Source organism: Harpia harpyja, chromosome Z (genome assembly GCF_026419915.1).
Source record: "Harpia harpyja isolate bHarHar1 chromosome Z, bHarHar1 primary haplotype, whole genome shotgun sequence".
NCBI classification, from domain to species: domain Eukaryota; kingdom Metazoa; phylum Chordata; class Aves; order Accipitriformes; family Accipitridae; genus Harpia; species Harpia harpyja.
The window spans coordinates 67815670-67842808 of NC_068969.1; the positions used below are offsets into that span (position 1 = coordinate 67815670).

Sequence of the window (27139 nt, forward strand, 5' to 3'; positions counted from 1 at the left end):
TCTGCTGGTGCACACAGAGAGCAATCGAACATCAAACAAAACGTGCACATTCACGTTCGCATCCTGGATGTAAATGAAACGGCTGAATGAACACGTCGGGGAGAAACCCAGAGCCGACCCCCCCGTCTTCCTCACCTGCCCCCCCTGCGGACAGCCCGTGCATTTCTCCGGCAGCAGCCCCTCGCCCTCGGGGGGCTTTGCGACCCACTCGCGCCTGCTCAGGCACCGGCTGCATTTTCCGGTGCTGCTGCAGAAAAGGTGCCGCCTGTGCGCGGAATGGGATCTTCCACTATTGAGCGAGGCTTTGCTGAATGAGTCATCAGAGCCGGCTGGTATTGGCTGGGCTGGTGAGCACCCAAGGGATTGCCTGGCAGAGGCTGCGAGGCCTCGCTTCATTCACAGAAATGTGGGGATGCTAGCCAGCCCTTTCATTCACAGGCACAGAAATCTCATTCACATTTTGCAGTTTCGCTAGCCGCTCCTAATGAAGAGAGCCATTTGGGAGCAATAGGGTTTTCTGGGCAGTAGAGACACGTAAAAATAGGCTATGGTGTGTATATTTGCTGTTGCTATGCTAGGAGGACGAAGAGAGGAATGAATGCTGTGTGGATGCTGTAGCAGGTTCGCAGTGTGGTGGCGAAAGGCTATTCTGCAGATCACTAGAAACCTGCTTTTACACTGACTAGGACATTGCCATTGCTCATCACTGCTGGGATAAGAGGTGCTGACTTAATTTAATGTGTCATGAATATACTAATTAAATACCTGTGTTGGAGGTGGCTGTATTTGCACTTTGTGTACTGCAGCTTTTAGTCATGGGAGAGGGAAGGAATTCCACAGGATTTTTCCTTTAAATTGTGCTGCAGTTAGTCATTTGTTTAAAAAATAACGTTGCATTATGCAACTTCTGTGGTCTGAATTTGTTTATAATGCAGTGTATTGTCCTACATCCAAAAGATATTTTTCAGAGAAGATCAATTTACAGAAAAGAGCCATATGGCTTGTGATGGGCATTGTGTATCACAATGCTGTACACATTTTGTATTTTTCAAAAAAATGTAGGAGAAATGAAATATCTGTTTTCTGCATGTTTTGCTACTTCTCAGATAAAGTGTTTGTGGCTGACATTTGTGCTTAATAAGACCTGGTGCATTTTTTTATTTTTCACTGCAGGATGTCAGTTTGCTGCTACCTGGATGTTAGAATATTCTGCTAGGCTTTTTTCAGTTTTTCAGAATTAAACCAAATATTGCAGTGAATTGAAGACCCTCTTCATGTTTTTCTTCGGAGTGAGTATCAGTGGTGAAAGAAAAAACATCTGTTAAGCCTGTTGTTGGACATCAGAAAAATACTTTTCTTCACACATAGGTACTTACGTAATTCCTTCATTAAAATAGAAGGTTGTTGTGGAGTAACAGGGGAGAAGTATTTCTTTCTCTGTCAAAAATTGGATGTAACACTTTCTGTGAGAGACAGCATTGACACAAAGGCACTTGTAAAGTCTGTTAGGCTGCTTTTGTGGAAGAAAATGTGTATATTCTTTAGTTCTGTCATCTGTTCTGAAAACCTTCAAGGTGTCTGTGTTTTGGGGGGGGGGTATATATGTGTAAATGTTATCCAGATATTTGCTATCTAATTGTGACTTCTTTAGAGATTCAGAAATATGTGAGGTGGAAGAACATTTAAACAGAAGAATAAAGTGTAGTGTTTCGTAAAGGCTGTTAATTCAGTTTTAAAGGTAATTGCCTTTGGTACCAAAAGGGTGGTGGTGGTGGGGAAGAATTAAAGGTTGGAAGGAAATATCTGTTTGAGAAGATAGGAAAAGGAAATTTGAGAATTGATTGGTGCTAGTGTGCTGTAAGTGGGTGGATGGGTTTTTTTCGTCTTTTTTTTTTTTTTTTTTTTGCTACAGGAAGTGATTTGCAGTGTTCACTGAGCCTTTTGTTGAAAAGGGTCCTTCTCATTTGTGTGAGTCATGCTTTTGCTGTGAGCGAGTTGGCAGCTCTAAGCAGGACTGGGATCTCTGTCACAGAAAACTGTTACTTCACCCAACCTTAACGGGGAACCATAAGAAATTTCTTAAAAATATATCTTTTTTTGTTCTTCCTTATACTCTTTTCTTTTTTACCCCAAAATCCTGTTATCCATCCGTGTTGTTATGAATCGCCTGCTATGTTAGCACAGGCATCTCCTGCGTTGGCATCAGATTTGCCAGAACATATGCAGGAAACCAGATAGAAGGGCATGCTTCAACGTACCAAGTATAACCGCTTCAGGAATGATTCAGTGACATCAGTTGATGATCTTATTCACAATTTGTCCATGAACAGCAAGGTCTCAGCAGTTGCCACGACTTCAACAACACCTTCATACCTGGTCTCGCCAGAAGTTCTCCGCAAGGACCAAGAAGATGGACCCACCACCCTGTGCACCCTCATCCATAAAGTGTCCCACTTGAAACTCTCTAACACGGGCAGCCTTTTGGGTATCAAAAACCTCTCCTCTGCAGTAAAGGAGCTTGCTGTGTCCAAGTTGCAGGGAAGCTCAGGTGCTTCTAGCTCAGCAGCAGGGGCTTCAGACAACACATGTAACCTTGTCTCTGCCACTTCGTGTTCTCAGCAGGACGCCAGCAAGATGAGCATGGGGAGAAAAACACGCTCAGAGGAAACGCACCCGGGAGGTGAAGAGTGGAATCAAAGTAGCAGCTTTGTCAGTAAACCCTCTCGAGGATGGCTGCACTCGAGTGAGAAGATCCTGGGACCTGGTGTGACGTACATTGTGAAGGTTGGTCTGATTTCTTCCATTCTCTGTTTTTATCAATGAAAAATTCTCTGCTGGTTTTGATGACAGGCTAGACAGGCTGAAAGGATCTCTATTTGTATATTCCTTTTTTTGTGTATAATGCATGGTATGTAAATGCAGGAAGGCAGGGTTGGGAAGCTGTGTTAATTTGTCAAATTAGAGCAAACCTGCAAATAGGTTCTTTGTCAGATAATGTTCTACAGCTGTGTAAAAATACTGTTCCTAAGCTAAAAGCTGGTTTTCTTACTTTCGGGGTTGGGGTTTTTTTCCTTCTTCTGAAATTCGTTTTTCAGTGTTATCTAGCATACTGTATATATATCATGGATACATAGGCTTTCAATATGTCTGGTGCAATATACAGGAGGAAAGAAAGACTCCTTGACATGTGAAGAACTGTTAATCTTGCATGATACTTCAGTTTGAAAATACCTCTAAGGACATGTGTTTTTTTAAAGTGAAATTATATTTGAAATCTTAGAGCAGTAAGGCACAGAGTGCAATTCTTACCACGTTCCACAAATAGAAATACTGTTGTGGGTAGAGCAGGAAAATGCAGCTTGTTTTACATAATGAGAATTCAGCCACCTTAAATGTTACTGCTCTTTTCAGTTTGTTGATACAGCATGTCAAGAGCAGAGAATCCTAAGATTACAGGGTAATATTTCCATATGCTTTTAAAGTATTTTGAAACAACCTATTAAATTAGAGCCTTTGAGAGAAGGGTATGTGCAATTTTTTTTGTGGTCAGGTAAGATTCTGGTTACACCTTCCAGCACGGTGTGCAGAAAGTATAAAAATAACATTATTGTCTAGAATTTGTTCTTAAGTCACCATGTTTTATTTGCCAAGTGGCTTTTGTATCTCAAGTGTTAAACTGTTTTGTGGCAGACTATTAATAGAGGTCTATTTTTAATCTCATCTTATTTTGGGTATAAAAGTCACAGTGTGACTCTATATCAGGATGCTTTAAAACTGAGTGACAGCATTGTTGCTTAACTCTCACCAGTTTTTCTCAAGTCTCATTATCAAAAGCAGAGTGCATATTTAACAGTTGGAGCACTAGGAAGCAGTTCTTGTTTCTTTCTGTTAGTGGTGATGGTAGATTTTGCAAGTGATGGTAGACTGAGTAAAAGTTGGCCAATTCAGAGCATTATTGAAATTGTACTGTCTTTTTTACTACTCTGAAATTCACTGGATCTACAAAAGTCAGTGCTACCTTTCAGAACACAAACTGCTGCTCTGTTACTGTTCGAGAAGTGTCTTGGTAAAAATAACCCACTGATGCTAGATATAGTGGTGTTGAGACGCTGTTGTTCTTTTGCACAGAAATATTCTGGTTAACAGAAGGTCATTTACCATTTTCCCATTAGCTCAGGGAACTCAACTATTTTATTTTTTATTTTGCTTAGGATGTTGTAAGTAGACAGATGACTATGAGAATTCACTGCTGCTGTTTGTTTTACCTGAAGTGATCATTATGAAGCAGAACAAACACAGTATTCATTTTCTTAATTTTTCAGAGGTTGACCTTCTGTATACTAGAGGAAGGCGATATCCTTGAATTGAAAAGAGAATTAAAATTAAATGGAAGTGGACTTACATTTGAAGTTAGTAATTAACCCATATCTGACACTGATAGTAGAACAAATACTTTAATTAGCACAGCTGGTGTCAAATACATGAAAGTATATTTATATAAATTATGTGTGTCAGAATTTTCAAAATAAATCATTAGCACCATACAACTTACATTTTAGGTGTTTGTTAATGTCATTAAAATGTATGGAATCTAGATTATTGTTTCTGTTAAAAAAATAGGGTGATATCTTTAACTTTATGCTCTCTGGCGTATAGAGTCACAGAACAGTGCTCTAACTGTAAAAACAAAGGTTAAAAATAAATATCAAAATTGGTGGTTAATGGATGAAAACAAACTGGTCCTGGTTAGTTCATAATTCGCCTGTTCATTGAATATCTCAGAATTTTCCTCAGCAACTGCAGCATTCATATAGATAAGAATAGAAGTGCAGTTCCCACATCATTAAACATTGTTAGTTCCCAGGGCTTTTATACATTCAGACCATCAAATCAATACATAGATAATGTACACTGAAGGGAAACATTCCTTGGATACCTCATGGCTGTATTGACTATCTGGGGGACTCGTACCATGTTTAATTAGTACCATATGCCTTGCAGAAAATTCCACATGCCATTAGTTAAATGAGACAAAAATTAGATTTGTTATTAACCAGCAAAGCTTTTATCATTTTGTGTGTAAATGTGCACTCGGTTACTATTTTCTCATTAATCCACATTCAAAACATGAAATTATCTATGGGACAGGGTAAATTGTAACCACTGGCCAGTTTGATAACTCACATTGGAATCTTCTGAAGTAAGAGACACAAAGTTCCTATATGCAATGTATGACAAACCTGTAACTTTACTGCTGTCCCCACGTTTTCACGTATTACCTGTTTTTTAAATTGGCAGCGTAACTCTAATGCTTAAAAATGGGTGTAGGATTATGGTAAACAGGAATTGTGTTCTGATCTTCATGGTCTGCTGTGATGGAATTATTTTCAGCCATAAAAATACTGACATTTTCTGTATTTTTTTTCTCCCTGTGGATTTCACATTGCATTTTTATCTATTATTTTAACAGGAAAATTTTCACAAAAACAAAAAAATATTTTTGTAACAAATTGGACAAGGACCATAGCCGTATTAGGGACATTAAGTGGTGAGGTACTAATGTTTTACTGAACACCGCTGCTGAACATTTTAACAAATTATGGATTAATGAAAAAAAATGAAATAGTTTGCTGTGATGGAAGTCATTGAAGAGCTCAGTCTTTTCCCCACAGAGGGACTGATTACTATAGGGAGTGATTATAAGTGTTCATGTTGTCAGAAAAACAAATACATGTAATAAAAAAGTGTAAAACTGTGTAATGGAACAGTAGTTAAATGTTTCAGTGAAATCTGTTTCCAATGATAAATGTCTACTGATGTGTTTTAGTTGGGTAATGGCATAGACGTTTGGGGGTTTGTTACATTTAATTAAGAGCACAATCAACAGTCAAGAGGCAAATGTATGTCTGTCTAGGTAACTCGTGGTTGGGTTTTGTAACAAGTGTTGAGCTTAAAATGCTGTTTCTCAGAAGTTAAAAACTAAATAAACTGAAAATACTATAGCATAATTTTATATCCCTATGTACAGTATATCCGGAAGAGCTAATGAGCTGTAAAACCACAACAGTGGTATAGAACAGACCTGGGCAAATCTAGTGTTAAGAAACAGGTATAAAGATAGTATCTGAGAGGTAGGAAGGAAAAATAACTTCATCTAAAAGAAGCACCGCAAGCCAGGCAAATAATATTTCAGTGAACAGCACATTATATAATTTGCTATAATATTAATAATTTAAAGAGTATAATCCTAACTACAATTATTTCTTTAACATTTTAACACTTCTATGTCTTGGGAGGGGGTAACAGCGATTTACATCTGATGAGGAAAATAGACATCTTCCGTGAAGCTGTTCAAACATATCACCAAGTAAAGGCTTCAGTGCTGCAAACACTTCTGCATGACACTGTTTATGGGAACATTCTCATTGAAATAATTGAGGCTACTCCTGTATGCTGGAAGTTAAGTATGTGCTTAAGGATGAACTGAATTGCAGTGTTGCGTGCTCTTATTGCATCCTTTTATTCTGTACTATAGTATTCCCTTCAGTGTATATGCAGGGCAGCTGTGATTTTAGCAGATCTCTGCAAGTAGACACAGAATTTACAAAATTACTTTTCTCTTTAGTGGCTAAGCCAGACTGTGAAGCACAGCCTTCAATGGAGCTAACATGGTGGAAACTGCAACATATGCGGCCTTCCCCTAGAAGACTTCAGGGCTCTTTGGAAAAACGTTTCTCTTTTTTCCTTTCTGTGCTAAATAGAATTGATTTGTTGCTAGTTTCACGTAGGAGCAAGATGCCAATGCTTTGTGGCTTTGTGGTGGTACTGTTTGCCTAGCTGTCTGAAAGGTAGCCAGTGTAGCCTGTAAGAAAAAAAGAAGAGGCTTTCTTGCTTCCTTCTTACCCCTTTAAACAGACATAAAGTCAAATTTACAATCTACTTGTTTAAAAAAAAAAAAGAATAGTAACGTTACAGCAAGACTTGTTAGTTTCTTTTTTCGGTCGATGTTAAATTTCTCTTCCTTCATTATAGAAGAATTTGTGCAAGGTTTGTTTGTTTGTTTGTTTGTTTTCCTTTTAAAATCAGATTTAAATTCTGCTTCTGTCAGTCAAGCTGCAGTAGTGTTAATGGTTAATCAGTCATAGTTTGACATGGCCTGAGTAAAACCACACTCGGTAGGATTTTGTGCATGTGATTCTAATAATAAGGAACACAGTCTCCAAGTGTCCTGCTGTAATGAGGTTTGCATGTTTAAGAAGCGGGTTGTGTGTTTCGGCCATATGGTGATAATAGGACTGAATATTGATCCGTTAGTTCAGTCTCTGCTATCCTCAACCCAAGTACCCAAACAGTGTTAGACAGAGCTCAAAGACTCATGAAACTGGCTTATCACTGTGGATTTTAAAGTTGCATGCATGCACGTTAGGGGAGAGAGAAGGAAGTGACAAAGACAGCATTGGTTAATCCCTCCTAGTATGCCATGTTCCTTTGCAGTCAGTTAGTATTCTTCACATTTTCTTTCACTGTTGTTTGGGCTATGAAAAAAAGATATTGATGCCTGTTGCTCTGTTGAAAACCTATTTTTTGAGCTCCATGGATCTGAAACACTGTGGGTCTGTTTTACAGCCCACTGATATGAAAAGAGCATTTCTCACAGAAATTAAATCAAATCCTATAGGAAGAAATCATACAGTAGAGTCTTTAATTATAATATTATTCTAATTACATAACTCAAGTACTATTACTGTACATTTGCACACCTTTCATAGAAAGCAAGGCATGTAATAATTTCAGTGCTGAAGGATTCAACTCTCAGCATGAATGTCTGTTCTGCAGTACATTTGGAGTGTTTGCAAAATGCCTTGGAAGCTTTGGCATAAATTCCACACCTAGGGTTATTTAATGAGTGACACAATTTGGGCACTATTAATGTTGATTTAAATAGTTTAAGTCAGAACCGTTTTCATTTAAAGCAAAAATTATACAATCCTGCTAGTTATTTACAGCTTTAAAATCCACTGATGAATTTAGCTGGCCGGTTTAGGAGGTAAAACTGCATTCAGCCAGAATTCCTTCTCTGTTTTTCCTTGGAAATTGATTTATTGGTTTCTTTACTTGTCTTCAAATAATGATTACAGTAAGAATACCACGTGCCCAAAGTAAATATCTGCTGCTACAAACATAAAGAAAACACACACATGAACCGAGATCTTCAGGGAAAACCAATGCCTTTCTTGGCTGCTGGAGACAAGGCACTCCTTTGTCCCAGTGACAGGGCACTCCTTTGTCCCCTAGCCACATAACCCATTGAGGAACCTTGTCTCCACTAACACACCAGCTATACTTGTGCTGCAGCCTGGCTTCATTTTATGGTAGAAAGTTGAAGTGAATGCACAAAGTATCAATATTAAATTTTCACATTGTTTGCAATGGGAAAAAAATGGATCTGCCCCGGGACCGTGCCGGAGACAGCCAGCCTTCCCAGCTACTGACACGCTTTCAGTGTGATTACTCCCCTAGGCAATGAAACCAATTCCATACTCATAGGGCAAGAGGGGATCAGTATTGCTTCTCTGCAGTTCTACATAGTCATGCAATATTCATATTTCATTTGATTCTATACATTTATGATAAAATGCGATGCAGCTCTACCTTTGGCTGCTCCAGGCAGGTCTGAGGCAGAGACTGTCCATTTAAGTTGTGATGGAAATAATGATGGGACTCAGTGCAACCACATTTCCAGTCATCACTTGTTTTCAGAGGGGGATTTGACGCAATTCAGTAAGGGTAAGCTAGAATGTTTGTTTAATAAGTGATAGATATTCCGCTAGATTTTTCAAATAAGTTTTCAAAGGGCCAGGAAAGTTTTCAGTCTCAAAATGTTGACTCAGACAGTCCAAGTCACAGCTAGAAGTTTAAAGACTGAAAAAAGCCCTTTGAAATTAGACAGGAATGGCAAGCAAAAAGATAAAAGGTAAAAATAAACAGGGTATAGGGAGACGCAAAGAAAATGATGTGAGGTAAACAGAAAAAGCTGTCTAGGCCTTTTTTCCACAGCACCATCACATTATATTTGTTGATACTGAAATTTTTGTCTTTTTTTGTTATCTCAGAACAAATCCTGAAATTTGAGACTTAAGTTGACCAAATAACTGAAATAGTAAGGACAAGACAGAGAGAGATATTTCATCTTAAGATGTTGTCTTAACTTGCTCAGGACCATTTCCATCTTTCTGGATATGTTGTTGTTCTAACGTGCCTTTATTCCCATTTTTGGCTCTTACTAGCACAGGAATTATACAAGGGAGTCCATGTCTCATTGGACACCAGCATCCTGACTGACATTTGACACTGCATACCTCCGATGAAGTAATTATCAGAAACAGTATTTTTTTTTCTTATAGACAAGCTGCTTTAATTAACCACAGGACATTTTAAAAGTACCCTGAACTTCCCAAGAAATTAGAATGTTTCAGAAATACCACCTTTGCCACCAAATGTAGGGGCCATGTTTTGTCACCACATGTTGAGTGCAGATGCTACAGTGTCATTCTTTTTTACTTACTTTTTTCTAAATGCTGAGCAGGAATGAAGGGAGAAGGCCAGGCGAATAAATTGTGCAGAGTCTCCTTCTGAAAGCAAAGCATTAAGTGTGAAGCTGCGCTGCAAACACCACAATAAACTGTTAAAAACGTATCAGCCAAGTGTTTGGAATCTACCCAAAGTCTTTTCTTGGGTCGCAGACAGAAACTATGAAGGAAGTCCCCAGTATGGTCCTCCTGTTCCTAGATGACTGTTATCCTTAACAACACTCAGGCATGATAAAAACCTTCAGAATTAATGAGCTTTACAAAGGCCTGGTATGAAATCAAGCTGCACTGGCAGATGCATTGAACCTGTTTCTCTTACAGCACTTCAGCAGCATTAAGAAGGCAATGAAGTCTGGCTCACTCTACTCTAGGACTAATAATAATATTAATAAAACCTAGTTCCTATGCAACACTCGTTGTTAATAGATCCTCATGCTCTACAAAGTGATGTTTGTTTACAACCTTTAATACAAAGTACTATTTAACGCAAAGTATCAATCTTTTGGTTTTGCTGAAGAGGAGATAAAGATGTAGAGGATTTAAGTCATTTGCTTGAGGGTGTCCAGGAAATGATTTACAGAGGTGAGACTTACACAACACCTAAGTGCAGTGCTCTTCCACCAGACCCAGCTGCTCTGTAAAGTTGCTAGAGTGAAGGTCTGCTGCTGTAAAAGGTCTCTAGCTGGCTAGGCAGAATAAGCAAATCAGAAAATATCTTTTCAGTTTGCAAACTGAGTGCCTTTATGACAGAAATTAGAGTAGAAATTTTGGAGGGACAGAAAGACAGCCTTTCCCAGGTCAGCAGATGCTACCTTTGAATCATGGTCTTCTGTGATGCACTTGTAATAGTTGTCAAAGGTCACCGAGCACACAGTGCGTGCAACAGCGGACAGGGAAAATAGAAGATTCACTATGAAATGCATACCTAAAAATGTTTTGTAAAAAAACAATAAATTGTTTATAAGCTCAAAGTTCATATGATGTATGAATGTTTTGCAGGATCAGAGTTTTGGAGAATACCCTGGATACAGTGAGATACAAGATAGGTTTTGTTCATGTTAGAAACTTAGTCTGGTATATGTTGTGAGGCTGAAGTAAGCAATATTTATGAATGCATTTTTTTAGATCAGCGTTATGAATTGCAATTCAGGTTGCTCAATGATAGGCAGAAAGAGTAGTAAGTTACGTGAGAGACGTCTGAAGAAGTACAACCGATGCGCAGCCTGTAGAGTTAGGTGCAACAGACTTTTCAAGTTGAAACAAGATTGAGAGTACTTAAAATACTCTTATTTATGTAGTGTAGATTACCTGTATTTGAGACTGTTCTGTAACCATTCGTTACAGCAATAGTTACACTGGATAAATAGCCTGTACATGAAGCAGGCCAAGTCTGGAAGAGAAAACTTAAAATGGTGATTGTTGAATATGTATCTTTCTGTCATTTTGAACCTTTTGTAAATCAATTTTATAGTAATAAAATAAGCAGAAAGCACTAACTAAATAGAAACATTATATGAACCCACTCTTGCAATATATTGATTTCTGCCAAGGAGCTGGAAGAACAGGGCTGCTCAGAGTGGGGGCACAAGCTGGGAGCTGTGGGTGCCCATCCTGCTTTTGGGCAGTGGTGGTGGGGAGGGGTCCCAAGCCCACCAGAGCTGCTCTGCTGGGATTCTTCATGGCCTTTACGCTGCAAGAAGATGTTTGAGAGATTTTTTTCATGCTTGAAATCCATCCTGGGACATCTCTCACCTTATTCCTCTGTGCTGCACATTGGAGGTCATCTTTTGGGCACTCTTACTGTGAACATAACTGACTATAGCTTAAGCATAAGAAGGTTAGAGGTTGATAAAGATTAAGGAAAAGGATGTGTTTTAATTGCTGGATTCTTGTGATGAAGACCAGAGGTACATGTAGCATTCATATAAAAAAGGACTCCTTCTCCCTCCCTGTGTGTTTCAGATCTTCAGTGTTAAGAGCGACGGGCCCTTCCTAAATCACACCTCCAAATGTACAATTTCGCAAGTGTAGCCATATAGCATTTCAGATACTTAGCATAGGTCTGTATTCGGCATAGTGGAAAAGCACCTGTTAGATCTTCCATCTTCTGGGTCTGTGCTTTAATAATACTCCTCATCAAGCAGTTCTACTTAATGACTGAGGTAGTATAAGTTCTTTAATAACTAGTTATATTTACAGTGTCCATATTTACAGTTTCAAATGTCTAATTATAATTTTCAGCTATTGAAGCATAATGTTTTGGCTGCAGAAGCTTTTGCATGTTTGTGTTAAAGGAATTCTGATGCAGAACATAAGCTGCTAGAACTAATCTGCATGGTGCTTTAAAGGGGAATATATCTTAGTGAATATTCAAGGTAGCAGGCAAAACAGTCTGGAAAGTGTTCAATGAATTAAAGTACGCAACTGTGAAAATGAAACAATCTGTGATACTGCAGTGCATAAGTGGTTCACACCGATTAATATCACAGTGCAATAATTGCATTCACCTGGTATTATATATTTTTAAAATTAAACCTCATAACTATAGAACTACAGATTTTTCCAATTGTAGCCTTTTTTAAAGAAAACTTTTGGCACATACAAAAAATTGAGGCATAATGTGGAATGTGTTTACATTTAAAATAATAGTATAAATCATTGACCAATGTGTGCACTTCCGATTCTAGCATTTCTGAGTTTTTGCATGCAAAACCATACATCTGTAAAGTAAGAACGTAAGAAATATTGTACATGCAAAACTACTGATATGGGATTTTTGTGGAATCTTGGGAAAGCCCAGTCCATTTAGCATCTGTACTGTGTGAATATTTTTTGAGCACGATGTTGGCAATCTTATTTCATCCACATATGAGTGAGAAATAAGAAAAGGTATTTTCTTTGAAGATGTGTTGTTTTCAGCCCCATTTGGGATGGAGATTAGAAAATTGCCAGAAGCAAAATTTGCTTCCAAGTGGTATCTTTCCCCTTACTAGCAAGAAATGAGACCTTAGAGTTGACTTAAGAAATTGCTTTTCGAGATAAGATAAAATATATTCTTCTTCCCCTAGCTGAATCCTTCGCCTTTTTTTTTTTAGCGGTTCTGAATCTTTACCATATGATTTAATTGTGAGATGCTGCTAGAATGCTTTCACAGGGGACAAATGTAAAACCACTATTAATATCTAGTGAGAATTGTAGATGTATCCCAAATAGAATGGATTCTTCTTTTCTCATGGAGGCTTATGGTATAGACTTTTAAATTGTTTTCTTACTGGTAAGATGCCCCATATTCTTATGTTGTGTGGAGATTTCTACAGCTATTCCTGTCTGCAACTCTGATACAGGAAAAATAGAAAAAATCCAGTTTATTCCAGTAAAATCAAGTGAAAATGCATTCTGTCAACAGAGGGAAACTATACTCTGAAATATGGTGAAAATATTGCATGTTGTCACACAGCTTTTCTACAGATACCTTCTCTCCCCAGCAACTGATGATATTTAGTCATGTAAGGTCTTCATCATCCTTCACAGATGTGTTAACAGACATGGAAAGTATTGCTTAGTATTGCTCTACCTTCTGTCCTGATATGGGTGGCACATAAGTATATTTTCTTTTGCAAATACTGTGCTCTCTCTGTGCCTCATCATCAGCAAGATTTGGAGGTTCATATTTTCTCCAAGGTCTCTTTGGTTATATGCATCCCTAGCTACTGAAGAAGAACTTTACAGGTTTTCTGATCTCTGTGGGAGAAAAAGGAGTAACTTATTTTCAGCTTTTTCAGCGTATTGGCAAATCTTGCTATCTTTTTATGTATAATCATATTTGCCAGTTTGTTAATAGAAATACACAGCTGCCTGCCGAAACTTTAAAATAGTTATAAATATTTATATACTGTGTTTCAAAAATAATAAAAAATTATCTTTTTTTAGACTTAAGGATTCTTGATAAGCATTCTTAATAACAGTGGCACTGTATGTTTGTGCATGCTTGAAGTAAATATATAGGATTTCAAGGCCAGTGTATATACAAAAATACATACATGCATATACATAATATATCTAAAATAAAAGTAGGTATATATAAATGAAAATTATTTTTTGTCATGTTAAGGTGGATTGATTCTTTTTTATCATTTAAGCAGCTCAGTGCAAGGAAGGCATGTGAAATAGAACAATATAGTTGCCTGCCTTTGTTTAGATGCTGATTTTTCTACTGGTAGTGGGTTAGACTTAGGATGAATTTATTTAGATGAAAAAGTTTCACAGCCTTTCAGTATTAATTAATCAATGCTAGGCACTTTGGTTTATAGCTGATCCCAGAATCCCTTTGGAAGTTAGTCTCATTTTACTTATGACTGAAAGCCTTTATGAAAATCTTCAGGAAATTCACTGTAAAAGGATTTACACGATGAAAGCTAGACGTCTAGCAAATATGCAGTGACTCACAGTCATGCAGTGAAAATTTTAAAACGTGACCTTTCTTTTTATTATTTTGTACTCTGGATGCTGAATAAACACTGTTTCTGTTTGGTGCAGTGAATCAAAATATATCAAGGCACAGATACACAGAGAAAGTCTTACTTCCCTGCAGTCTCTTATGAAAATGTTTTATAACTCTACTATGATAATTAGATCAAGAGCTTATGCAGGTTACCTCTTTTACCAAAATAGTTTAATAGCGTAATTTTAGCAGCATTCCTGTTACTGAAAATCCAAGCATTCAGTTAAAAAAATAAAATAGGGAAGCAATACATTGTAAACATCATAAGTTGCCAAAATAGCATTGAATTATACTAAAAATAATGTGTCAATTAGCGAATCAAAGTATATAAATCATAGAAGTAATTTCTGGGAGGTGCTGATCTCATGCACAAAATACATATGTTTGCCTCCTAAATCCCTTTATTATTACAGTTGTGCACACCTGAGCCTTGTGTTCAAATAGGATAAAGCAGTTAGTTGAAAGAATAAGCTAATGTTCACCAGTTAAGAGTTGTTAAAGTCTGCATATATAGGAACATTTGAAATATTTTTATACTACAGAAACCAGTTATTGTACAAGAGGACATAGGAAAGAGCTAGGTGTTGGCCAAAATTGGAGGTATTCTTGGGAGAACTGTGTTCTCCTCTCACCCGTTATTGAAGAAGCAAACCACCTATTTCCAAGAGAAGTGCAATTGACAGTCATATCCATCATCATTTGTACTAGTTCAGAAGCTTTGTTGGTTTACTTGTCTCACAGAACAATTTGTGATAATAAATTTACAGCTGAAGGGTCAAGGCTTATTTATAGTTGAACCTTGAAGAAGACTTGGATTTAGATTTTCCGTTCCATTTCTATTCAATCAATCCTTACTTAGAGTTTTCTGTCTGGATTAGAACATGCATTCTTTAATGAGAAAAAAACCTTTGGGGGAAATATTGATTCACTGTAAAGCTGTATACATGATTACTTACTGGTGTAAAAATTACCAACTGCAGAAGTATAAAAGCACAGAAGAGTGCCTGTCTGTTTTTCACGGCAGCATATGTTTATGACACATTTTTGGTGTTACATTCTGACAATGTCTAAATATAGGGCCGTTTCCTCATTCAGAACAAGGCTGCCAGTGTTTCTTTCATGCAGGATTGCTGCTCCCTCGAGCAGGTGTGCCGTTGTGCAGATGCCGGGGAAGCATGGGACAGAGGTACAGAGCGGCTCCCTCAGCATATGTGGGTAGACCACAGTCATCACGTACCCTTGGAGATCTGTGTCTTCCAGTAGTCCTGAAGATGTGTCTTGCCCCAAGGGGAGGGAAGGGCAGGAGACTATGGCATGGCTGGGAGTATAACACTCATGTTAGGTGAGATCTCAATATCGTGTTACTTGATAGTGAAGCAGAGCATTTAAAGGCAAATATTTATATCCCAAACTACCAGAGAAACTGAAATCTCTAGCAGCTGACTTAAAGCTCTGTGACTACTGCTCATACAAATCTATTTCTCTCTGAATATCCAGTCTTGCTTCTGCCCACAGCTTTTTCTAATATTGTAACTCACCCTACATTAGAAATGTCACAGAACTAATCTTCCATTCCATCCTTCTGCTTAAAATATCCAGGTACACTGACATAAATCTGCACGGTTGCGTGCATGCAGGACCTTCTTCCCACTGCGCTGTCTGCTCAGTTGATGGTAGGCAGCATTTGCCAAAGGCTGCCTTTTCTGCCCCTTGATGAGTGCTTTGCGTTATCAGCAACACCTGCAGTGAAAGGGTGTCCTGCAGACTTCTGTGGCGTCAGAGTTTGGGTGGGTTGTTTGCCACACCGATGGCAGGACAACATACAGCGGTTCTCCACCTACCAGGAAAAGGTTGCCTGAGGTTGGCAAACACCCTCTTGGCACTGGGCAGCTGTTAAGGTTAAAAAAACCCAACCAAACAAAAAAAAGTTTATTGCACATTAGAGTGCAGGTCTTCAGAAAATGCTGACTTTTTGGTGAGACAGAAAATTACCTCCCTATAGTGCTACTTTTTGTTCTAGTTTGGCTTCAGAAGTCATTCCTGCTCTCCGGTGAGCTAGCTGGACCATTGAGTCCAGAAAGATTTACTGAGCTCCCACCAAGATCTGTGTCCCAGACAGGTAGCTGAGCCACATTCTTAGGTCAGTGACTAGCATCATATGTATAAAGTCCCTTTACATATACTCTTTTTCAGTATTTAAATATTTATTCATATTCAAAAGATTTCAAGTGTAAACTCAGCCTTAGGAGCTTCCCACAGTCTTAGGTCCTCATAACTGCTCATGACATCAGCTCATATCCTACCTCGTCTGCTGTACTGATGGAATATCCATGACAGCTTCAGTCTTTGCTATGTAGAGATGTCTTCAGAGTACCCCTTCTTCTAAAGTGATCTTTTTATTCAATGTGAATTCAAAACATAGGCTGCCTCCATATTTATCCTGACTAAATGAACTGTTTACCTGTTTTGAAAAGGTTTGAAAGTCTTTCTGATAATGGGTGAGAGGATTTATGCTTTTCAAGCTGCTGTATATGCACAGCATATTTTCTGTCAGTACTACTGGAAACAAAATTTTATACAAACTTACATGAGTGCTGTAAATACCTGTCAGTATGAACTGTTGTTAAAGACTAAGCATTATTTAGCAAATGATTGCAGTTAAAGGTAACTGTGCTTAAGATGATAGCCCCTGAAGAAGCTTGCTGAGTTTGTGGGTAACATGCAATGCATCCCCACTGTTATTTAGCACACTCTCCTTCTTTCCTTTCCTTCTTTCCTTTTCATTTTGCTCTGCTAATGGGAGAATCTAGGTGAAAAAGAACTCAGGAAGGTCTGTTTTCTATGTCTGGGCCATTTGTTGTCATCAGGATGAGGAGCCACTCTTTCATATTAGGAGGACTCCCACAACTACCTGGATGCAGAGCCGTGCCTCCAGACCCTCTCTGCCTTTCACACAAATCTGATGAGCTAGCTTGGTACAGGGGTGTACACACTACGTCAGATTCCTTGGTGTGGAGGCTTTATGTCCTCCTTGTATAGGCTGCATGAGTAAGGATGGATTTATCTGCAAAAATGCCAAGCAGTTACATTTCTTCCTGAAGATGTGGAAGGAAAGGTCCTCCTGCCACATGCCAATATCTTTACAGCCTTCTGTGGAAGTGCTTTACCATAGGGTGAGGGATTTTGCTATGGGTAACTTAAAGTATAATTACGTATTTCAAATCCTAGGTATAACTCTGTACCCAGTTTATCTTAAAAAATAGCAAGGACTGTATTGCTACTGTATTTCTTCAGACAGCTTTTTGTCAATGACTTCTTTCTGCCTCTATTAGTGGATGGATAATATGACTGGCAGACTGGCAGCTGCCAGTCAGAGGGTTATTTTGTGGATTGGCAAGGATTTTGTATTGCCAGATGTGCCTGAAGTATTTCAGAAAAATGTATTTTTTTCTCTTAACATAAGAGTTTAGTGTTTTCGTGAATTTATAATGCTTCTTAGGTTCCACTGTCTTCACAAAATTAATAAATATACTGCTACAGGATACTATGTAGTTTAATCAAATACATATAACTATGCTATGACCTCCTTATGAAGTAAAGAAGCAAATGTATGTTGTGATAAGCTATCTTATCTTTTTGTGATCTTTTCCTGCTGATTAGCTGAGTTAAGTAATTTGTGGTGCATGTCTCAGTCAAATTAGTAAGGTATTCAAGGTAATAAATAAATGTTCGGTTAAAGCAGAATTTAAAAAATTAGGAAATATTGTGGCACTTATTATTTTTCTTTTACTTAGTTTATTTTATTAAAGGGAACACCTTCTGATTACAGTTCCTTGTTAATTATCAATTCTACAGTCTCTGGCTATGACTTGGGTTGCTTTTGTGCTTTTTTCTTCTCCTTTTCATGCATCAATATGGATATTAAAAATCCTGACTGCGTCCACAGTTACTTGTGGACAAACTTACTATCTTGAAGTCAAGTCCTGGGCTGTTACTATTTTTGTATGATGCCCTGCTTGGTAGGGTGTATCTGGACTTGAATCTTAATATGATTTATAGTAGATGGCAAACTTGAAAATAATTTGTAAGTATTGTGGAACATTATGGAACATTCAGTGCTCATTTCAGAAGCCTCTTTGGCTGTTAATGATGATATCTGAAGTTAGAAGGAACTGTCATTTTGATGCATAAATAAATGCATGTTGCAACAGAAGCAATATAATCTGAATTTGAAATAAACGCTCTTATTTTTAAATAAGGGAGTCCTCAACTGGAATTAAGTAGCATTAGTCAGTTCATACTAACTACTCATTTACTTTAAGGGTATACTCTAATTCTGGACTAGCTCTTTGGCTAACAAGAATAAAATGCAAAACAACAACAAGCCCACAAAAGCAAACAAAGAAATACCCCCCCCCCCCAAAAAAAAAAGGAATAATGAAAATGTAGGCATATGACTTGAGATACACATGAGGAACAGATGCAGCAAGTAAAAAGATGCTCACTTTTGCACTTGCCAAGTAAAAGCACAGCCTAAGCCTGTGGGTGAGAAACTTGCAGTGAATTGACCAGTTTATTACAGGGTATCTTATAATATGCTTCAGAGATTTCTATTTTCAAAAATTAGATCTACATACACCACCCAGAACCCCGTGAATCTGAATCTATTTTTTGAGCCTCCTAGGCTATTATCAGCAGCTATGTAACGTTAGTGCAGATTTCAGATACATCGATATTTGAAGGCACTGGCTAATTTTTGGCTAACAACGCAAGTGCATGTCTGTTTGCTGATGTAACCATGTTATCTCTTGCATAACTTGCACGAGGCTATGTGTGTTGCAGGTACAATCTGCAATGTTGTGAACTACTCAGATTTGATGATGGTCATCCAGTTACACAGATTAAAACCAGTCCAGCTTAATGCACTAAGAATACCCATGCAGTTTTGGTGAGCTAATGATACTCCAGTAGTTCAGACTCGGAGATTAGGAGTCCTTATTTTGTTTGAGAGTAGGTGATGGGCAGATATTCTTGCTACCCGTGTTCAGGGCAGACACTCATCTGCTATTAGACATGCATATGCCACTCAAGCGTTCAAGCATTCAAGCATTTGTCACTCCAAGGTTGGACTGCTGCAATGCTGTATGGGGCTACATCTTGCTACATTTTTATAAAAACATTTGTTGCCATTGTTACTACTAGCTTCTGAGTCAAACAATAGAAGATTTCTTCCAGTAACTTGGTGTTTTGAAGAGCTTGTTAGGAAACACTGAACAAGGTTGTTCATGTTCATGGAGCAAAAAGGCACATCTGACAGTGACTACCCTCATTTGCCTTTTCTCTTCACTCCAAGCACATGAATGCACTCAGCGCTCATGTGTTGAGCTGTTTCTGACAAAGGTTGGGAGAACTCAATACCCTTTCTTGCACAGGGTACAGTAAAAATCTTTAGTTGTTAAACAAGAATTTTCTGACTGAGTCATAGAGAAGACAGAGGTACTTTAGGGAATATGGAAAAATCTTCACCTATGGGATGAACCAGGAACTTGGGATATATATGGCCACCTCTTACATATACCTGGAAGAATTGTAACTAAAAAGGATGTTGGAACCTCATGCAATGACAGAGGTGTGGTCCCAGGAGTATGTGGCACTCTGCTTTTAGATTTATACCAGCTTCCTGCAAGGTGCTGTTTAGCATGCAAAGTGCTAGTTATGAATCTAAAACTTCTGAATGGGAAGGTATTCATTCATATGAAAAACTTTTTCCTTGGGGCATAGTACCATTCAATGAAGGTACACAAGCTGGAAACTCATTCAAATATCAGAAAGTAGACAGAAGGCAGAACGTTACCTGAGAGAGCTTGGAACTGGTAGTCCCAAATCTTCCTACTTCAAGGTGGGCTGCACCTCCGTATATTTGTTTCCTGAGCAATGAGAGGGAGGATGGTAGTGGGAGCTCATAAGTATCACAGTGCACAGTAGATGACTGGTTAGAATATACATTAAGTGCTGGGTGAAGAGGAGCTTTTTTAGAAGTAGAATGTTTTATAACTATATTTTAAATGTTTCATAGAATGCCTAAAGCAAAAGATAGCATTTCTTTTTAATCAGGATATTTACTTGTTGAAATAAATGAATAATTTATTTACTTGCTATCTTGGTTGTATGTCTCCTTTCTGTGGATCCTTGTCAGGATGTACTTCAAATGGATATTTTTAGAGAGCAATGTTGGTCTTGGGGAATAATTGAAGCATAGAAGTAGGTGAGTTATATGTCCCTGTAGTTGGCCTTTGGACCTTTTGAATGTCAGTTTTTATAGTAATTTCGTTACTTGCAAACATGCCGTGGTGATTAAGTGTTCACATCTTTTATCCCAGAAAATCAGTTGCCATCTTTGCCTTGATCAGTCAGGAATACTGCAAACCTTACTATGTTGTGTTCAACTGTCTCTGTGCTATACATAAAACAAGTACAGGGTAATTTTTCCATCTGACCTTCCTTCAGTCTGGTTTTGTCTCTACTTTTGTTGATGCAGATCAGGTAGTATGACTCAAGGGAGTCTAAATGCACGCCTTCTAAGTATGTTTATGGGTATTTGTCTAATTATTTGTGTGTTTATTTTGACAGTGACTTGTGTGCACATGTGTTTGTGTATTTATTTGCACGCCTGCATGTACTTGTCAAACTACCTTCCAGAGTTTGCTTCTAAAATGTTGGACCTGGTTCTCAAACTTGTACAACTACTTTGCTTTAAAAGACTTGTGGCAAGTGTAGATAGATAGGGGAAAGAACAAGTGCAATCCAAGAGTGTTTTAGTATTGAGTGGTCTAAATGAAAAGGTTGATGAAATAATGAAAACCAAGTATTCCAGTAACAAAAAATCACAGGGGTACCTTTGAACAGTTATACCATTTACAGCTTATTTAATTATAAAAATATCTCATATGAAATAAATATTTGGGAAAATTTATCTATAAAAGCATCCTACAACTAAAACAAAATGACACAAAAAGAGTACAGCAAAACATCTTTCATTGCTGTATATTGGCACAAGTTAACTGACTTCAGCTGATTATCTCAACTGATGTTTAATGAACTTCATCCCCAAGCAAATCAAATCACCCTCTGAGATACTTAAAAATAGAGTTAAATGGCTCAAATTCCTGCATCAGAGCATGAAAATCTTGTTCTAGATGCTTTAAGTACTCAGGCAGAAGTATATGTAAAATAGGAATCTACTTCTGATAAGATATGAGGGTTATCTAATTTTGCAGTGATAGAGGAGTGATGATAATCTAAACAGTTTGAGAGTATGACCCTTAGCTTGAAAGCTTCATATGCCAGAATCTCTATAGAGAAGACATTTTCCTTGAGGATTTTACAAGCTTTTCAAATATATAAGATTGCAGGAGATTTCTAAAAAATTCTAGGAAATCAACCCTTCCCAGAAACTGTGGGCTATTATAATCCAAGTTTCAGCAATGTAATGAATAGGAGTCACCTGATATTCTAGTTTATTTTGTTCAGTGTTGTAATGACTTCAAAACATTTGATAGCAATAAATTAAAAAATAATGGACATGTGAAAACAAACTAGATACTCCCTCGGCTTGTAAACAGTTTGTGACATGCACGTTTCTATAGAAAAAGCATTGCTGAAACTCTAGATAGTACAGTTACTGGTGTAGTAATTCTCTAATTAAAAGACCATTTTTTCAGTATAAATAAAATTCCCAAACAGACACAAAATGGTGGCCTCACTTGATTTTTTGCACCGGTTTCATACCCAAATAGATTGCATTATGTATCTATATCTGAGAATAGATATAAAAACTGATATAAGACTGATATAAAAGCTGATATAAACCCACAATACTAGAATAGCATTATCGGGCTCATTATGTAAAGACTCATCCCTGTTTCCCCTGACTTTCAAAAGTCAGGTATGTGGTTGAATACTTAACCTACATGCAAGATACTGCCATGGGATATGCCAGTCATGAGTCAGTTTGTACAAAGCCACTATCCAATTATCTGACAAGAGCTGTAGCTGCATGTAGGCTTTAGCACCTGTAAATTATGCCCACTTTTGGAAGCAAGTCTAGAAGATTCACCTGAGTTTTTCTCAATCCTGTGATAGATACTGTTATATTTTAACGTATTTTCTAATGGTACTCCCTCTTTTTCATAGAGATGCAGGGCAGAAATCTGGGTCAATAAGTCTGGTCTTTTCCTAGTTATTAGCTAACCTTCATGTCATTCCTCTCTTGAATGACCCTGTTGAAGCCATCTCCCAGCATGGGTTATTAGTATATTTTGTTAGCATTTTCCTATATCTTTATACTAGTGTCATTAATGAAAATACTAAATCCCATCTATCCCTGAGCTGGTTATTAAGGAATCCTCTTTGGATTGCTGGTGCTCTTTTCATCTCGCCCTGCTATAATTTACCTTTTTTGTTCTAATGAGGCTTAGTTCTCTCCCTCTTAAATAAGATTTTCATGCTGACCAGTGCTAGATGAATTTGCTTTACCACACTTCCTTTTTCATTAATATTATTTTTTACTTTGATTAGCTTTATATCTAAAATGGAACAATTAAGATAGAGGAAAATTAAAAAGCACATCAACACATTATGAACTAGGTATATTACAGTGATTAGATTAAATGTAAAAAGATATGTTGAACCAAACTTGAGACTTAAATGAAATAAAATGTTTATGGAATAAATCTGTGACATACAAGAACATAATCATAAAAACCTACCTGACACATAGGATAAATCAAATGTAAAAATAAGAATTGTACAATGCCTTTTAATGATTAGCTGCATTTTCTCCCAGAACTCAAGAATAATTATAATATCTTTTCCAACTGTTTCTTTTTCCTTACAGTACTTGGGGTGCATAGAAGTCTTACGCTCAATGAGATCTCTTGACTTCAGTACTAGAACACAGATTGCAAGGTAAGACTTTGTGAAAGTGTGTTTTTTAAAGTAACTTCTGAATTGTGTCCCCACAGTGGAAAGGCCAAGAAGATGGCAAAACACGTAGTAAATAATTTTGGGGTACCATATGTCCACTTTTTAATTTTGCTTTTAAGGTAAATCTCTCAGCTGGTATTAATATAGCTCCAACAGGGCTTAAGGAATATTTTCTTCAGGGTCTTTCGATGTGCCAGGAATTGCTTTAGAAAATTTTTGCCCGTTTGTTATGCCAAATAAGGCACTTACCTTGGTACCAATTTCATGACATTTAAGCCACTGAGAATTACGATATGCTTAAAATCTACAATGCATTTGTCAAAATTAGTCTATGGAACTTGTTTGGGAGCAGCATTTTTATAGGTTTTTGTAGTAATTTCTTATGAAAAGATGTCAGATTTCAAACTGGCTGTACAAAGGATATAAATGAAAATATATCACTACAATGGTACCAGAGACAAATGAAAGAATGTTGTCTTTTCCATACTGTATGTAAGAAGCTTGTATTAGGTTCTTATTACAATTCTTTTAAACCTGTCACAGTATTTTTGCAAGAGCTACGTAAGTACAACACTGTCCTAAGAAGTGTCTGTGAATAGTTTTTTTTCTAGGAGAGTATTTTCTGAGAACTATAGGAAATAGTGTTTTGTAGGCATTTTCACTTCAAAAGCTGAGCTCATTGATTTCAGAGGACTGTAGCACTGACATCTTCTAGCAACTGGAGACCATGTTTTCAAATTCTGGCATTGAAATAATGAAGTAATCTTTTCCAAAGAAACACACATAAAGTGGTATGACTGGATACAGAGCTTGCATTTCACCTCTTTGAGGTGTCTTACAGTTGCTGATGGTCTATCATAAACCATTTGTCATACCATAGAGAGCTAAGTATTTATTTTATTAAATGAGAAAAATTACTTATTTTTACACTTGGATGCCAATCGTATGGTCTATATGCATTGACTTTGAGTTACACTTGCATATAGCAGCTTTGAATTGGAGCCCGTAAGTCCTCACAAAATGTTAATCATTAATTTGTCAAGATACTGCGTTGATGAGGGGTGTAAAAGCACAAGGACATGTAAATAACAGAATTCAGGTTTTTAGGCAATGTGGACTATGGAGACGTCTGAGAATTTTACTACTGTACTTTTTTAAACTCGTGTACATTTCTGTGGTATTTGCAGCAGTGACCTTTTAAAATGATTTCATGTCTAAGAAGGCTTGTAGTTCTAATGCAGGTGGCACATTTGTGTTTACCACTTGGAAGTTAAATGATACTGGCTTATGAAACAGTTGTGATAAGTTATTGTTTTTGTATCCTAGACCTGAAGGTGAACTGAATTTGGCTTTATTTTTCTGCATGGTCTCTTTCACTACATGTCTTCATTGGAACAGTGTTACACTTTTCTTATTACCTAGCTTAAAGGCACAATTCTGCCATTAATACTTAGACATGTTTGCTGATCTAAAGCAATATGGTCTGCACAAACAAAGTATCTTATAGTTCTTTCAATACAAAAGTGAATCTTGGCTTTTACTTTGAAACAGACTTGGGATTATATTTTTTTTCTGTTGAAGTTATAGCATATTTGACTACATGGTGGGCATTTTCTTGGCTCATCTTCCTCTGACCACATCTAGAGCACATGGTATTTTTTCAAGCAGGAAGCTGTATCTTCCTGTTTTGCTTATTATTTTGCATTTGCAATTTTCTGTTTATCATAAAACAATGAAGACTCATAATTCTGATCATGAAGTTCCTGATCTAAAACTTTTTTGAAAGTAGGAGTTTTTAGGTGATTTTTGAATCAGGATCTAGCATCTTAATCTGCATTTCATTAGCTCATCTGGCTCTAGAAATCCTCATGTCTTAAGTTTTAAGTACCCACATGTTTTGACATGTAGCATTTCACATACAAGCCTATTCTTTATTAAGAAAATATTATTAAGGAATTATTAAAATTCACATTTGCTGAATAACTTGCTCGTGTGCATTAAGAAACATAACATAGGCCTTAAGGTATGCACTGAATTAATAAGGCTGATGTTCTGATATTACAGGCACCAATTCCCTTTTAAGAAGACACCCAGTACCAAATGGTCTGTGCAGCCCTTTGATTACAAATAAAGTAAAAGCACCTGAAAGTTACATTTATGTCTACTATGTCATACATTTATATTTAGGTATGTCCATTGCTGATTTCTCTGCAGCCTGCCACCAGTAAGAAAAATGTCCATGTAATGTCATGGCTGGTGATGGAGTGTGACTGAGACTTGGGTCTGTAGATCTAGTAATGTTAACTGTGCCTGCTCCAGCTGAGGAACCTAGAACCACAGCTGCAGTAAAAGCTTCTCTGTGCGTGGGGCTGTGTAAACTTCTCTGTGCTGTTTCCCACAACTGGAGAAACACATGTCAAGGCAGCTCTGATCCCTTTCTGACCCATAACTTTATAAATTGATCCTACTGCATGCTTCACACCTGTTTAATCTGTTATTTTTTCCAAGACCTTGCAAAACCAGTCATAGGAGAAAGTGATCTGTCTTGGGCCAATATGACTTCTGGTATTATGTGATATTTACTAAGTATGATTAAAAAACAGAAAAGATGAGCCAAGTTACCTGATTTAGTGTGGAAGTCTGGATGCATCTCTTCTTAATAAACACACATCGTGCTTGACACATACAAAGCACTTACTCCCTTTCTAGCACTGCATCACATACCTGTCCCTGCATGCTTTCTTACCTTTGCTTTTTCTCCACATTGCAGAGCTCAAACATAGGAAGTCAGCCATTAGGAATCCTACATTTGCCTTATTTCTCTCTTCCAGTTATTGCATATGTCATTTTACCTTTCTGCTAGCCTTGAGAAGGAACAAAACCCCAAAGTAAGATGAGCAGCACCAATTCCTAGAAGAAAAATCTTCTGTGGCTCAGTCATGGGAGGGAGAAATGTGTAGTCTCTGGCTCTGCTGCAAACTTTGGGCGTTATTTTGGAGAAACCATTAGCCCCAGTCACAGACAACTGTGATTAAATGGATTAGTGCTTGTAAAGGGCACTTAAATTGTTGGGTGAACATTTAGAAATTACTTAAAAATTGGGCTAAGATTTCCAGTTATCTAGTGAATTAGACACCCATTTTAAATAAGTAAATGGGAAAAGTTGTCCAGATATTTTGCATGGCTTTGAAAATCACAGCTGTTATAATTAATACATTAGGAAAGCATATACATCATTGTGTATGTATGGACCAGTCTGACAAATGAAGAACTGTGACTTCAACTCCAGGAACTGGATAGAAGCCCCAGTGTAAACAGTTTGGCCAGTGGTCTTTCCTTCCTTGTCAGTCATGTGAAAAATCAGCCTGTGCCATCTAACACTGTTGTACCTGGCCTATAACTTGTTTTTGGTTTGCTTTTTCACTTTTTGTAAATTAAAATGCTAAAACTTGCAGCAATACATTTATCTTCATGTGAAAGCAGTGAGCAAGCACTTTCACTTGTCATACTCATCAGATCTTAACAATCTTGGTGGTGCCTGACAAAAGGTGTTGTTCACCTAATTTTGGATCTGATTTGAGGAAAAATGAACAGCTATGTACAATTTATAACAGATTTTCCCCTTTATCATTACACATTTGAAGTCTGAAGATTCTTTCACTACAGGAGAAGTAGGAGAACTAGAGTAGTATTAATCAGCTGTACTGTATTTATTCTTTTCTGTAATGAATGTAATGTCATGTGAATTCTTGAGCAAATAAATGGATGTGCAAGCCAAGGGTCAGCAGTTATGCATAATGATAAGTAAAAGCCAGATGAATCCACATGTTGCATCATTAATTATCCAGTGATAATTCTTGTAACACTTGTGAAGTCAAGATCACTTTCTTGGGCAGCAAGACGAAGAGAAGCATTTCATTTTCAACGTAGTGGAGGAACAGGAGGACTAGCAGGCGAGACTACTGAGCTAACTGCAGGTGACAAGTGGTCCTAAGTTCTTCTGAAACCTACCATCATCGTCACAGAAAGGGGCCACTCTTAAACTTGTGTGGCCAGGCCCTTT

The 27139-nt window shown here is 37.5% G+C and overlaps 1 protein-coding gene across 2 annotated transcripts in view; it reads left to right on the plus strand.

The window, feature by feature from the left end:
* The first annotated feature begins 371 nt into the window (after positions 1-371).
* The window catches only part of SHC3 (SHC adaptor protein 3), a 64377-nt gene continuing 37609 nt past the window's right edge, over positions 372-27139 (plus strand). The window contains exons 1-4 of one of the 2 annotated variants that reach the window (XM_052778224.1): positions 372-721; positions 1174-1368; positions 2620-2784; positions 22988-23058. In XM_052778224.1, coding sequence (XP_052634184.1) covers positions 2635-2784; positions 22988-23058 — 221 coding nt within the window. In that variant the 5' untranslated portion in view covers positions 372-721; positions 1174-1368; positions 2620-2634. Of the gene's footprint in view, positions 722-1173; positions 1369-1804; positions 2785-22987; positions 23059-27139 lie in introns of those variants that run through there. The other variant, XM_052778223.1, reaches the window with a different exon arrangement.